A 15,179-nucleotide genomic window follows, 5' to 3' on the forward strand; every position below is an offset into this window, starting at 1 on the left:
AATTTAGAGGTCTCGACCACCAATAAGCTCCCTGGCCTTCCCCATCTCCATGGTCTGTGCGTGCAGGGTCAGCACTAGAGGGCTCTAATGATTTTGATCCAATTAGTGTGGTTATCCTCTTGCAGAATGTCATTTCTGATGTCCTAGCTGTCAAAAATCTTGCAGCAGCATAGACAGGCCCTTTCTCAGCTGGCTGCCTATGAATTAGAAAATGACTTTGGGGCAGTCAAAAGCCTTACTCAAGTAAACACTTTTATTATTCCTATCTTATACAAATAATTGCAGGACTTACATAACTTAAATTGGGACCAGAAATTTATTGTATGAGCTGAGGTGTCTGTGAGGACACAGAGAATAGAGAGCAGGTCTATATCGGCCTTGGTATGAAGCTACAGAAAGGACCACAAAGAGTTCCCTTTGTTTAGACTTCCATCTGTCTCAGTTGCTCTCTATTTTTTCTTACATAGAGAGAGAAACATGTAAGAAGCAAAGTGCAAGACTTAGAATTTTATTTACCCACAAGAGTTGTAATGAAACAGAGGCCCTCAGAAGAAAAACTGGAATTGAATTCTTCTGTATTCTGCTCCCCATCTAACCCTGGCATTAGTACTAAAGAGTCAGTCATGTTACTGAGTCAAAACTCCTGAGGCCTTAGAGAGAGAGGGAGAACATTTACTGAGTGCCTCTCTGGGCCAGGCACCAGCAGGCCCTGCACATAAGTTACCTCATTTAATCTTTGCAGCAACCCAGAGGGGTTATTATATTCGTCTCATGAATGAAGAAACTCACTGAAAGAGTTTATGCCTTTCTGAATTCTAGAATTCATTTTAAATGGCTGTACATACAATTAGATAGTATAAAATAGACAAGGAAACCAGAGCAAAGAGACCTTAAAGCTAGGAAAATAAAAGTGATATTAAACAGTTTGTGCAGGTATGTTTTTATTGGTTTGTTTGCTGTGTGACTCACACAGTATTCTATATGAAAGTGGTTCAGTTATGACTGAGTGCTCAAAGGAATATTGAATTGAGGTCTCCCCTCTAAAGCTTCAGAGTAACCAGTAAGATTTTGTTGTCATTGCATCTGACAGCTCCTCTTTTTGTACCTGGCAAAGTCAGGCTCTTGGAATGCCAGTTCTGAGAATTAAGGGTGAAGTCTGTGTGGCACATACCAAGGCACCCATGGAGGAAATCTTACTACTTCCTAAGTTTTAAAAGAGGATAGATTGTTCTAGCACCAAGTGAGCCTGAGGCCTGAGCTCACAGCCAATTCTTTAGGCCTCACAACCCCACCTGGTGGAGAGTCCAGTCTGTGCTACGAGAACAGGTTCAGAACACAGGTGACCTGAACCTGTGAACGCTACCCTGTGAACGCTGTCTGCTGGAAATCAGTTTTCTTCGACATGAACTGTACTCCCTCTTTTCATTTTGTAGAGGGGACAGATTCTCCATTATCTCAAGACTGGAGGCCAGGGAGCCCTGGAACCTATCTGGAGACCTCATGGGAAGAACAGCTGTTGGAACAACAAGAATATTTAGAAAAGGAAATGGAGGAAGCAAAGAAAATGATATCAGGACTACAGGTAGCTCTTTCCCTTGTAGCTTGCCCTTGTTGTACCAGTTAATTATTAAGTCACTATTATCAATAGAAAATAAACTGATTTTAGTTTTGTAGGAGGTCAGAACTAAATGAGGAGTTTAGATATAGGGAATAGTACAGAAAGAGCAGAAAATTCTTTATATTTGAGTACTTTAAATGGACTTTGTGGGCTACCGTTCATAGCACAGTGCTTAAGATTTCAGCAAACCCAGGAGCCATTACTGACCCTTATCAAGTCCTTATTGTTGACTCTCTGCTACATAGGTGGGCTTCTACCCTGTATGTGGCTGCAGACCTACAATTGCAGCTTTCACCAAAGAATGGCACTGTGAATAGTCTGGGATTTTCTTCTAGGAATTCTCTAGCAGGAAGAGTGTAAGAGCCAGTAACGCTGCCAGGTTTCCATTTGAATTTAGCTAAGGGATTTAGCTCATTCCTAATACATGTGCAAATGGATGCCAAGGCATAATGGTCAGGTAGAAGAGGTTTACTTTGAGCAACAAAGCCCTTCAGTTTTTCCTATACCTGTAGTGCCAGCTTGGCAAATCTACCCCAGAGACTGACTGACCCACTTGACATAGTTCCCACCCTGAGTGACCCCCTCATTCCTGTCTTTGTGTGTCTGTCTCTGTTTGGGGGAGCCCTTATAGTGTGCTGATGACCCTGAAATTGCCTAGGAATATTCCTTTCTGTTTGTGCTGGGAACTGCAGTGCTTCTGAATTGTCAAATATTTATGGACACGTAAACAAAGCCCACATTATGTGTGTGGCTCTGGCAGCCGGCAGGCGGTGGAGGGTGTGCTCCCAGCTAGCCTGCAACAGGGTGGGGACACAAAAGGTTCCTCAAGAAAAAAGGAGATTGGTGCTGCGGTAAAGCAATTTGCATAATGTATGCCCCAGGAACTGAGAAGTGTGGGAGGAATGTTTCCTGCGTAAACATTCCCAGAGAAAGTTGTTGGTTTTCCTTCATTTGCTCTGTACTTTTAAAATGGCTGGCTTATGAGGCCTTTTAGATTTCTTTTCTGCCACTCCATTAACGAATATCTTAATGGAATGTTTTTGTGTGTGTTTTACTTGCATAGGAAGTATGTCATGGAGAACTTTGAGATTATACCCAACCAGATTGTTCCCAGGATAATTTGCATTATATGAACATAGATATTCATCAATTTGGCCCAAAGTTTGTTTGCATTTCTTAGTCTGGGAGAAATTCGATGGCAGATTAGACAGAAAAAGAAGAGAACTGACAGGCAGAAAGTCAGCATCTTAATATTCCCTGCAAACAGAAGAGTTTAATTCACAGCCACATGATCACAATGAGAATTCGATTCCATTGTAGAATACAAAAGGGCTTACAGCATCCACTGGGCTTCTTAACTCTTTTCAGTGATTAACAAGTTGCATGCTAAGCCACATCCAAGATTTCTGACTTATTAGTATTCCTTAGTTAGAACCCTTTGAACGGTTTGCCGTTATAGTTGATATTTCCATAATGTTGAATGCCCTTAGCTCCCTGCGGCCCTGTGGCTTCTTATATGTGTCTGTACCTGTTGCCATGACTCGTGAGATAGCCAAATTCATTTGACTTACTCAAATTTTATTATAAAATGGGGTCACATTTTTCAGTCTTTCACTGACCTGATAGATACTCACCTGCAGGGATAGATCCAAGTTTTGTGAGTCCTCAAATATATAATTTGTGTGTGTGCAGGGGGGCTTCTTAAAGAATAAGATTACAAAATTATGAATATAATAATTAGGTATAGGCCAGGCATGGTGGGTCACGCCTGTAACCCCAGCGCTTTGGGAGGCTGAGGCGGGCAGTTTGCTTGAACTCACGGGTTTGAGATCAGCCTGGGCAATATGGCAAAACCCTTGTCTTTACTAAAATACAAAAATTAGCTGGGTATGGTGGCGCATGCCTCTAATCCCAGCTACTTGGGAGGCTGAGACATGAGAATTGCTTGAACCCTAGATTGCAGTGAGCCAAAATCGGGCCACTGCACTCCAACCTGGGTGACAAAGTGAGACTCTGTCTCCAAATATTATAATAATAACAATAATAATTAGGTATAGGACCTTGGGAGAGGCAATGCATGCGGGGGGCCTATAGCTGGAGCTTTCTTAGCTTCATGGTAAATCTGCCTCCCCATTCCACCTACTTATATTCTAATGAAAACTGCCTGGGTCAGGAGCTGAAATGAATGAGGACATCTCTCTGCAAATGTGTTTTGCTTATTGTTCTATAGAGGTTGCTTTAGGGAGTAAAAATGCAGAATGAGTAAAACAAACAAAAATCAAACAAACCCAAGTGAGTGCTCCAAATGTGTTCCAAATAATTCATTATAATACTCATTTCTAAGCCGTGATGATTCTACACTGCTTTTAGATCATTTTCTCCCTAGTAAAATTGAGTTTGAGCAGCTCCAGTTTGAAATGTGTTGTGTCTCTTTTGAAAGAAAGGTTTGTTTTTAGATTTTCTTCTGGGGCCAAGGCACCTTGAAGCAGAGCAGTCAGGTGTCCAGAGAGCTGAAAGAGCCAGAGCATGGACCTGACGAAAGGAACTAGTCCCAGGGTGAGCAATGGGAAGTATCTAAGGAGCAAAAATTACCAACGAAATTTCTTGAGGAAGCTGAGTTGTGATTTTAACTTGAGGTGAGCTTACCAGGTTCAACTCTGGACTAAGTCATCTGAAGGAGAGTTAAGTTCCTTTCTGCCTTTGTGGTTATTCAGGCCTTACTGCTCAACGGATCCTTACCTGAAGATGAACAGGAGAGGCCCTTGGCCCTCTGTGAACCAGGTGTCAATCCCGAGGAACAACTGGTGAGCTCCATCTTTTGTGATTGGACACTAAATCTCTATGTATTTTACTTGTATTTAGCATTTGACACTGCTGTTCATGCCTTCTTGAAATGCTGTCTTCCTTGACCAGTTCTGGTTTTCCTCCTACACTTTTGACCATTGTTTCCTTCTTCATTCATTTAATAAACAAATATTTATTGAGTGCTGACTATATACCAGACCCTATTTCAACATGCTGGAGATATGGTAGTAACAAAACAGACCTAAGACCCGACCCTTATGGAGTTTACATTCAAGTTCTCTTTGAAGCTTCTCTTTTTCTGCTTGTGCCTTTAATGTTGGTGTTCCTCAGCATTCCAGTCTAGGCCCTCATGTGTCTTAAACATTCACCTGGGCAGTAGTATCTGCCTCCAGTTCTTCACTCACTTCCCTCTTGCTTCTCATGTATTTATTTCCAGCTCAGCTCTCGCTATGGAATTCTAGATTTGTGTATGCAATATGCAACTGCCTACTTATTATCTCCACTTGTAAGTCCCATAAGCATCTTAATTTCAGTGAGTCCTAAATTAAAGTGTTTCTGTCCTCTGCCCAACCACCAAAGCTACTTGTCCTTTTGGATATCTGTTTTGGATACCAAAATGTGCCAAACAGGAATCTGGATATTATCCTTGAATCTTTTCCCTCTACATACTTCCCTCTACATCCAATCAGTCACCAAGTTTTACCAGTTTACATTTCTAATTTCTTTATCCAGTTTTCTCCATTCTCACAGCCACTTGAAAATCAAGCCTCCATCCAGTATTCTAACAGCCTTCTAACTGGTTTTCCTGATTCCTCTCCTGTCTTACTCTAACTAATTTTTTGTAAAACAGCAAGAATAATTTGCCTTAAAGACAAACTTCATTTTATCACCCTTCTGCATAAAACTTTCCATTGATTCCCCATTGCCCTCACTGGCCTTTCATGATCTGGCCCTGATATTTCTCTCCAAATTCATCTCTTGCCATTTCTTCTTCCCTTTACCCCACCCCCTCCCCTGCACCCAACCCCCACCCCATACTTCTTCTTCTTTTTTTTTTTTTTTTTTTTGAGACAGAGTCTTGCTCTGTTGCCCAGGCTGGAGTGCAGTGGCACGATCTTGGCTCACTACAACCTCTGCCTCCCGGGTTCAAGTGATTCTCCTGCCTCAGCCTCCCAAGTAGCAGGGATTACAGGTGTGCACCACCACACCGGGCTAATTTTTGTGTTTTTAGTAGAGATGGGTTTCACCATGTTGGCCAGGCTGGTCTCTAACACCTGACCTCAAGTGATCTGCCTGCCTCGGCCTCCCAAAGTGCTGGGATTACAGATGTGAGCCACCACGCCTGGCCCACCCATACTTATTCTTAGCTTTATCCATATAGATCTACTTGCTACTTGATGCATATACTTACATCAGAGAGCAGGAACTGTTTCCTGTTCTTTGTATCCACAGTACAGAGCTGGCATCTAGTAGTGCTCAATAAATATTTGTTGAATGAGTGGCCTCTGTACTTCACAGCATAGACGCTTAGCCATCTCTTTTTGTCTTATATTCAGATTATAATCCAAAGTCGTCTGGATCAGAGTATGGAGGAGAATCAGGACTTAAAGGTATGTCAACACATGTACACTTTACCCCTTAAAAACATTATGGGGGCCAGGTACGGTGGCTCACGCCTGTAATCCCAGCACTTTGAGAGGCCGAGGCGGGCAGATCACAAGGTCAGGAGATCGAGACCATCCTGGCTAACATGGTGAAACCCCATCTCTACCAATTTTACAAAAAATTAGCCGGATGTGCTGGCACACATCTGTAGTCCCAGCTACTCGGGAGGCTGAGGCAGGAGAATTGCTTGAACCTGGGAAGAGGAGGTTGCAGTGAGCAGAGATCGTGCCACTGCACCCCAGCCTGGGCAACAAAGTGAGACTCCATCTCAAAAAAACAAACAAACAAACAAAAAACCATTATGGGAATGTTACACAACTTCAAGAGGGGAAGGGATTTCAGAATTGGAATCTTTCCTGTATCTGTATTATGTCTTTACTTGAAAGAGAGAGATACATCCCAAATATGTCAGGAAGGTAATAGCTTTTTAATCCTTGTGGTAGGTAATAGAATTTTGGTGTCATTGGTTGTACCATTCTATATGTTTGAAATATTTCATGGTTTTTTTTCTTTAATTAAAAGAAAAAATGTATCTAATACCAGTACAGTCTTTTTTTATAAATACTTCTCAGAATTCTTTTAGGTCAGAGATTCCTAGCTTTTCTTTCGGTCATAAGTCTATGACTAAAGCCATTAACCCTCTCCCTAGAAGTATGCATGTATGTTTGCACTCATACTCATAGACATGAAATTTTTTTTTTTTTTTTTTTTTTGAGACAGTCTGGCTCTGTCACCCAGGCTGGAGTGCAATGGAGCAGTCTCAGCTCACTGCAGCCTCTGCCTCCTGGGTTCAAGCGATTCTCCTGCGTCAGCCTCCCAAGTAGCTGGGACTACAGGCGCCCACCACCATACCTGGCTAATTTTTGTATTTTTAGTAGAGATGGGGTTTCACTATGTTGGCCAGGCTTCTCTCGAACTGCTGACCTCGTGGTCTGCCTCCCTTGGCCTCCCAAAGTGCTGGGATTACAGGCGTGAGCCACTGTGCCTGGCCGACATGAATTTTTAATAGAGCAACTTTTATTTATTTGTTTTGTTTTGTTTGTTTGTTTTTTGAGACAGAGTCTCACTCTGTCACCGAGGCTGAGTGCCATGGTATGATCATGGCTAACTGCAGCTTCGACCTCCCAGCCTCAAGCGATCCTCCCACCTCAGCCTCCCTAGTAGCTGGGGCTTCAGGAATGCACCACCATGCCTGGCTAATTTTTGTGTTTTTTGTATAGATTGCTCTCGCCTTGTTGCCTAGGCTGGTCTTGAACTCCTGGACCCAAGTGATTCTCCCATCTTGGCCCCCCAAAGTGCTGGGATTATCGGCATGAACCACTGTGCCCAGCCTAACAGAGCAACTTTTGAGCCCATTTGTGGAGTCCAAGTTACAGATCCCCATTTTAGATATGTTAATTGCAAAATCTTGATGTGATACAATAGGAAGAGAAGAGATTGGGGTCTGGGTTATGGTTGTTCCCCTTCTAAAATCTATTTCCTAGTGACAATCATATACATATATTTTATCTATTGTAAGGGAATGTTAATTACTCAGTGTTTCGTTATTAGGCTAAATGTGTTTTTGTTTGGCCCACAAAGAACAATACCCTCTTGGATCAGAAACACTCCAACCCTTTGCTGAACATTAAAAATAGGGATAATTATTTAATAACATTAGGGGTAGGCATATTTAGATATGATCATATATATTCAGTGAGAAGGATTTAGATTATTATAATTAGGTTTTCCTGTTGGTGAAGATTGCTAAATATAGAAATGAGAGCCTATGGGAATTATGGGGTATCTTCTTTCTTGGCAACTCTTCTCTACCTGAGCAGTTAAGCCTGGGTGCCAACAGGGAAGAACGGAATGGTTCTCTTCTTGTTTCCGTGGATCAGCCTGTACTGCTCACTGAACCAGAGCTGTTTTCTGCCTTAGTAGAGGGTTAATTTTTCATGGAATGATCAACTGGGTTTTGTCCTCTTGCCGACAGAATGAGGTAATGCATTCTGAAGCAACCCAGATGTCACCATCTGATCTAACTATATTTGGTTTGCAGAAGGAACTGCTGAAATGTAAACAAGAAGCCAGAAACTTACAGGGGATAAAGGTAAAAAAGAAGACATTTAATTCTTTAAATAAAGTCTCTGCAATGTAAAGTAGTCTGTTGGTGAGGGATGAGAGTTGGAATTTTGTGTGGACCTTTAACAGCTCTGTGCCATTGGTAAAGAAAGGGCTTTGTGGGAGGGAAGTGAGACATGTCGAGGAATATACCTTTGTTTTGCTGAGGCTTATTTCTAGTAGTTATGATTCATGTTGCTATCATTTCCATCTGTGCCACCTTGATTGTCTCTATATGTAAAAGAATCCTCTTCAGTGTGAAAGAATGTCCTCTAGGACTGGGCGTGGTGGCTCACGCCTGTAATCCCAGCACTTTGGGAGGCCGAAGCGGGTGGATCACGAGGTCAGGAGTTCGAGACCAGCCTGGCCAAAATGTGAAACCCCATTTCTACTAAAAATACAAAAAATTAGTCGGGTGTGGTGGCAGGCGCCTGTAATCCCAGCTACTTGGGAGGTAATCCCAGCTACTTGGGAGGCTGAGGCAGGAGAATCACTTGAACCCAGGAGGTGGAGTTTGCAGTGAGCTGAGATCACGCCATTGCACTCCAGCCTAGGTGACAGGGCAAGACTCCATCTCAAAAAAAAGAGAAAAAAAAAAAAAAGGAATGTCCTTTAAAAAAATTGTTATTTACTTTGTTTTTGAATAGTTAACTAATATTCAAATCACTTTAAAGGTATAAAAAGATAAACCATGAAGAGTCTGCCTGCCAGCCCTGTCCCATCAGTCACCTGGTTCTCTTTCCTAGAGGCATCTTTTTTTTTTTTTTTGGAGATAGAGTCTCGCTCTGTCACCCAGGCTGGAGCACAATCTCGGCTCACTGCAAGCTCCGCCTCCCGGGTTCATGCCATTCTCCTGCCTCAGCCTCCCGAGTAGCTGGCTCTACAGGTGCCCGCTACCATGCCTGGCTAATTTTTTGTATTTTTTTAGTAGAGAAGGGGTTTCACCCTGTTAGCCAGGATGGTCTTGATCTCCTGACCTCGTGATCCACCCACCTTGGCCTCCCAAAGTGCTGGGATTACAGGCATGAGCCCCCGCGCCCAGCCTTTTTTTTTTTCAATCTTGACATGGAGTCTCACTCTGTCACCCAGGCTGGAGTGCAGTGGCGCGATCTTGGCTCACTGCAATCTCTGCCTTCCGGGTTCAAGCGATTCTCCTGCCTCAGCCTCCCGAGTACCTGGGATTACAGGTGCGCACCATCACACCCAGCTAATTTTTGTATTTTGAGTAGAGACTGGGTTTTAGCATATTGGCCAGGCTGGTCTTGAACTTCTGACCTCAGGTGACCCACCCGCCTTGGCCTCTCAAAGTGCTGGGATTACAGGTGTGAGCCACCACGCCCGACCTCCTAGAGGCATCTTAACAGTTATCAGCACATTTGTGTCTATATCGTTTTCCCCCACAGTTTTACCCAAATGATAGTATACTAGAAATACAACTTGACACCTTGCTTTTTTTCACGTAGTATATCTTGGAGCTCATTCTATGTCAGTAGTACATAAAGACTTTCCTAGGTCTTTTTTATGGCTGCAAAGTATTCCATTGTATTCTACTGTATACATACATATATATGCTAAATAATTTATTATATATGATAATTTCTAGTCTTTTGCTAATATAAACAATGATCTAACAGCCTTGAATATATGTTTTTTTTTTATTTTGTTTTTTCTGAGATGGAGTCTTGCTCTGTCACCCAGAGCTGGAGTGCAATGGTGTGATCTTGGCTCACTGCAACCTCCACCTCCCGAGTTCAAGCAATTCTCCTGCCTCAGCCTCCCGAGTAGCTAGGATTACAGGCATGCACCACCACGCCCAGCTAATTTTTGTGTTTTTAGGAGAGACGGGGTTTCACCATGTTGGCCAGGCTGGTCTCAAACTCCTGACCTCGTGATCCGCCTGCTTTGGCCTCCAAAGTGCTGGGATTACAGGTGTGAGCCACCATGCCCAGCCTGAATATATGCTATTTCACCCAAATGGGAGTATATCTGTGGAATAATACCTAGAAGTAAAAGAGGATGTTTTTAAGTTGCTGCTTTTCCCCTCTTCCTTGCACCTCCATTCATGGGCTAGACTAGAGTTATCACTCAGCAACATTTTCCAAAGTATATTCTGTAGACTTAGTACTTTTGAAACACTTTAAAAGACAAATGTGTTCCGTGGTCAGATAAGTTTGAGAAATGCTCTGCAGTCTTGAAGACTCACTGTGAATAATAACATGTAAAGGATCTGAAAAGGTCTGTCATAAAGAGGTTGGCCTAAAAATGATTTAGAATTAATAACCACAGAAGTGTCTTTTCTCCCATGTAACGTCATGTGGCACATTAATGTCCCATGGAGCACATTTTGGGAAATATTCCTTTGAACTACTGATGCCAAGGATATCTTAGACTTCCTTTACCATGTACTGTCATGGCAGAGAGTATAATTAAGAATGGGCTCCCACATTCTTCAGAGTCTGTACCATTTCTTTGCAGTCTGTAGAGAAAAATCAGGACAAATATATTAGAATGCAGCCCTAGTCCATTAGTTCCATTTCAAGTTACCATGGTTGATGGAATATGTCATAACTGTCCTTATAAGCAAGGATATCCAGCTCACCTTTTGTTAGGCATGATAGGAACCAAGAGGGTTCAAGCTGAGGGAAAGAAAGCCTAATGCTATTAAGATCCTAGGAAATTGGGAAGAGGAATCATGAATCAAAGAACAGTTATGGTCAGTGGAAATATAATTCTAATCCTGGTCCAGACTAGGCATTGGAAGCCATTGGGAGCAGGATAGCAGCAAGGCTCTGGAAGCCAGCGTGGGAGTGATTTCAGGGATTCTTTAACAATAGAGTGGCGGGCATGAATAGGGCCCATCTCTCCAGGAAATGGGGACTGGACAGAGAGGTAGAAGGAAAATGAGCTAATCTAGATTGAGTATTTATATGCCCAAGATATAGATGAGAAAGCCCAGGTGGGAGAAAGTAGAGTGCATTGTCCAAGGCTAACATCACAAAAGTAGTAAGTGGTAGGTTTATAATTTGAATCTATGTCTGTCTGATCCCAAAGTCCAGTCATTCTCTCTCGAATACTCCATGCTGTCAGGATTGAGGGTGGGGACAAATAGTAAGCAGAGAAAAAAAATCAGGCTTCAGTAAGTTTCATAGAACAGTGGATAGGATTTTGCTCTGGATGCTAGTTTCCTAGAGAGGGACAGAAAAACCCCTCCTCAGCAACTCGTGGCAAGAGCCTTTATTCCATTTGTCTTCCAGTCTGCCATAACGAATGCTGGAAACACATTAAAGGCTTTAGTAATTTGTAATAACAATTGGCTGATTAATGAACTGAGACAACAATAATTAGTATGCTTTTTCCCCTAGGATGCCTTGCAGCAGAGATTGACTCAGCAGGACACATCTGTTCTTCAGCTCAAACAAGAGCTACTGAGGGCAAATATGGACAAAGATGAGCTGCACAACCAGAATGTGAGTTAAATGAATGAGCCTTGACCTCAGTGAGCCCCATTAGCAGAACAGGCTACTGAACGAAGAGCTATTAGATTGGCCATCCTAATCTCTTATCTTGCTTCTGGGATACCTGCCTTAAGTGTCTGCAGTTATTTTTATTCCCCATTAGACTCATCTCTATTCCTAGGTGAAAGCCCACATCATACTGGGCAGGAACGTCCTTGATCTCCTCTTCAACTTTGAGGACACTGAGATACAGAGGCAAAATTGTGGTTCTACAGTCTAATTACTTCACTAAAAATGTGGAGAGCAGCTGTGTATTTTTACCATCATACCCCCTCTGTGCTGCATACTGTAACTGCCAACATTAACTATGGTTACTAAGTAGCTGGTTTCCTTGAGGGTTAGCAGGCAGTACCTGTGTGCCATGAATTCTTTCTTATTCTTGCAGGTGGATCTGCAGAGGAAGCTAGATGAGAGGAACCGGCTCTTGGGAGAATATAAAGTAAGAATGAATATCAGTTTGGAAATGACCTCCACTGACCTTTCATGAACAGCCCGTTATTGTTGCTCAAAAAGCACTTAAGTATTCTATTCTCATCCTTTTTGATTTTTTTTATCCTTACTTTTTAGAAGGAAGCATTTTTCGCCGGCCGGGCGCGGTGGCTCATGCCTGTAATCCCAGCACTTTGGGAGGCTGAGGCGGGCGGATCACGAGGTCAGGAGATCAAGACCATGGTGAAACCCCGTCTCTACTAAAAATACAAAAAATTAGCCGGGCGTGGTGGCAGGCGCCTGTAGTCCCAGCTACTCGGGAGGCTGAGGCAGGAGAATGGCGTGAACCCCGGGGGACGGAGCCTGCAGTGAGCCGAGATCGCGCCACTGCACTCCAGCCTGGGTGACAGCGAGACTCTGTCTCAAAAAAAAAAAAAAAAAAAAAAAAAGAAGAAAGCATTTTTCTGTGACCCCTGATGCACTATCTCTGAAGATTAGATGGCACAGCTAGGAGAGGGAGTACAGGACTAGAGGTCTAGAAACTTCAGTTCTGGTCTTACCTTTATCTCTGACTAGTATGAATGGCTCATAGTGGTCCTCCTACAAATGCCAGTTCCCTTCTTCATTACTCTTGAAGAATCCTTTGCAGTATGTAAGATTATTCTGGTGTGTAAAGTCTTCCTGGTATGTTTTGAGGAAAGGACTTTTTTTCCTGAGGCTCTACTTTACTTGAATGGAAGTTACATTGCAGAGGGTGAACTTTTCAGTGTCCCTGGTTTTGCCACTCATCTGAAAGCTCTATCTTTACTGCAGAAAGAGCTGGGGCAGAAGGATCGCCTCCTTCAGCAGCACCAGGCCAAGTTAGAAGAAGCACTCCGGAAACTCTCTGATGCCAGTTACCACCAGGTCAGAACATATTCAGCCACTGACTTTCCTGCCCCTTTGGCCCAAAGAAATCCTTTTCTGATTTAGTGTCTGTTTTGCAGGTGGATCTAGAGCGAGAGCTAGAACACAAAGATGTCCTCTTGGCTCACTGTATGAAAAGAGAGGCAGATGAGGTAACCTAGACCCCATGTTCTCCCTCCCACATTTATGAAGCAAACGGGGAGATTATGTTTCTGACTCAGAGCTGAACCAAGGCCACAGGCTCATTTGTTAGGAGGCTCTATGATGAGCTAGTTAAAAGTGCAGATTCTAGAATAAGAAAATCTGGTTTCACGTTCCACCTTTATCACTCCTACATTGTGTGGCCTTCAGTTGCTTATCTTCTGAGCCTTAGAAATAGGGCTTATTTGGAAAATGGAAATAATAGTGATTCAGTCTGTCATTATGAAGAGTATATGAGATAATCCACATAAATAACTAAACACAGTTCTGTTGGATCCACTTGGCATAGAGTCAGGCTCAAAAAATATTCACCGTGGCCTGGCACAGTGGCTCACATCTGTAATCCTAGCACTTTGGGAGGCCAAGGCAGGTGGCTAACTTGAGGTCAGGAGTTTGAGACCAGCCTGGCCAACATGGTGAAACCCCGTCTCTACTAAAAATTACAAAAATTAGCCAGGCGTGGTGGTGGACACCTGTAGTCCCAGCTACTCAGGAGGCCGAGGCAGGAGAATCACCTGAACCCGGTGGGTAGAGGTTGCCATGAGCTGAGATCATGCCACTGCATTCCAGCCTGGGTGACAGATGAAAACACAAAACAAAACAAAACATACACACATATATATATATATATATATACACACACATATACACATACATACGTATATATACACATATATATATACAAACATACATGTATATATATATATTCACCATTATTTTTAAATTACTGAAGCAAAGCCAGGCAGTGCTGGAGCAGCATTCTGAGGCTCTCCAGTGCTGTGGCAGAGGCTAGGTTGGGGCCTCCAGGTGGAGGTTAGCATTTCCTTCATTCACATCCAACAATGCGTACTAAGTGTCAAGTGCTGGACATACAGCAGTGACCAAAAGGGGAAAAGAAATCTATACTTAAGAAAGATACATTTTAATAAAGAGAGCCATTAAACAGACAATTAAATACTTCGTCAGGAAGTGATACATGTAAAGAAGAAAAATAAGATAGCACATCTGGTTTACCCTTCTCCCTTTAACAAGCAACATTTCTTCATGCTGCTACAGGCGACCAACTACAACAGTCACAGCTCTCAAAGCAATGGTTTTCTCCTTCCAACGGCAGGAAAAGGAGCTGCTTCAATCAGCAACAGAGGGGTAGGTACCTGGAGTTTTGATGGAGTCCTGCCACTTCTCACTGAAACCAGAAGAGTGCCAAAGCCATGGCCAGTGGATGAGGCCTTTTATATTCCAGTTCTCTAATTCCTGGATCTGTGGAGTGTGTAAAGATGTGAGGCACTTGCTATCCAAAATTAAGAATTAGTGGGCAAACCACAGGCCTACTTCCGTGGGGAAAAATTTTCTGGAAACTTCTCTCCTATGTCCTTTTAAGCCCAGTGGTTGGGACGTGGCACCATGCCATGCCAGCAGCACCTTATTTTTGCCCACAGACCAGCGACCTGCAGCTTGTTCGAGATGCTCTCCGAAGCCTGCGCAACAGCTTCAGTGGCCATGATCCTCAGCACCACACTATTGACAGCTTGGAGCAGGGCATTTCTAGCCTCATGGAGCGCCTGCATGTTATGGAGACGCAGAAGAAACAAGAAAGAAAGGTAACCCTCTTGCTGTGGTATCTCTCTTAGGCAAGCTCCTGAGAAAGCTGGGTTTTAAGAATTTTAATTGAGATGAAGGCAGTGTGAAGAGATACAAGACCCTGTTAAAGGTTAGAGTTGTTTTTCTCTATTGGTTTTTCTCTCAGTGGAAATGACTATTATTCATCATGGTATGACAATCCAGAGAAGGAGTTCATGGTCACACTTGCTCCCAGCAACTGTAGCTGTGTAAGGATTGTGGCTCTTGACCCCACAGGGTCTCCCTTTACTGCTTCTTCCCCTCCCACCTACCCCTGAATGAGCGTGGCATTGGATGAGAAAATAGACGGAAAATGC

General features: G+C 43.1%; 1 protein-coding gene across 3 annotated transcripts in view; it reads left to right on the forward strand.

Moving 5' to 3' along the window:
- Positions 1-15,179, forward strand: part of DIXDC1 (DIX domain containing 1) — a 97,683-nt gene that overhangs the window by 54,478 nt on the left and 28,026 nt on the right. For all 3 annotated transcript variants that reach the window (XM_063636514.1, XM_055273096.2, XM_055273097.2), the window contains 10 exons: positions 1,434-1,582; positions 4,333-4,422; positions 5,980-6,033; positions 8,130-8,180; positions 11,554-11,658; positions 12,092-12,145; positions 12,949-13,041; positions 13,122-13,193; positions 14,299-14,388; positions 14,682-14,843. In XM_063636514.1, the coding sequence (XP_063492584.1) occupies positions 1,434-1,582; positions 4,333-4,422; positions 5,980-6,033; positions 8,130-8,180; positions 11,554-11,658; positions 12,092-12,145; positions 12,949-13,041; positions 13,122-13,193; positions 14,299-14,388; positions 14,682-14,843 (920 nt within the window). The remainder of the gene's footprint in view (positions 1-1,433; positions 1,583-4,332; positions 4,423-5,979; positions 6,034-8,129; positions 8,181-11,553; positions 11,659-12,091; positions 12,146-12,948; positions 13,042-13,121; positions 13,194-14,298; positions 14,389-14,681; positions 14,844-15,179) is intronic.

The sequence above is a fragment of the Symphalangus syndactylus genome, chromosome 3 (genome assembly GCF_028878055.3).
Source record: "Symphalangus syndactylus isolate Jambi chromosome 3, NHGRI_mSymSyn1-v2.1_pri, whole genome shotgun sequence".
NCBI lineage: Eukaryota > Metazoa > Chordata > Mammalia > Primates > Hylobatidae > Symphalangus > Symphalangus syndactylus.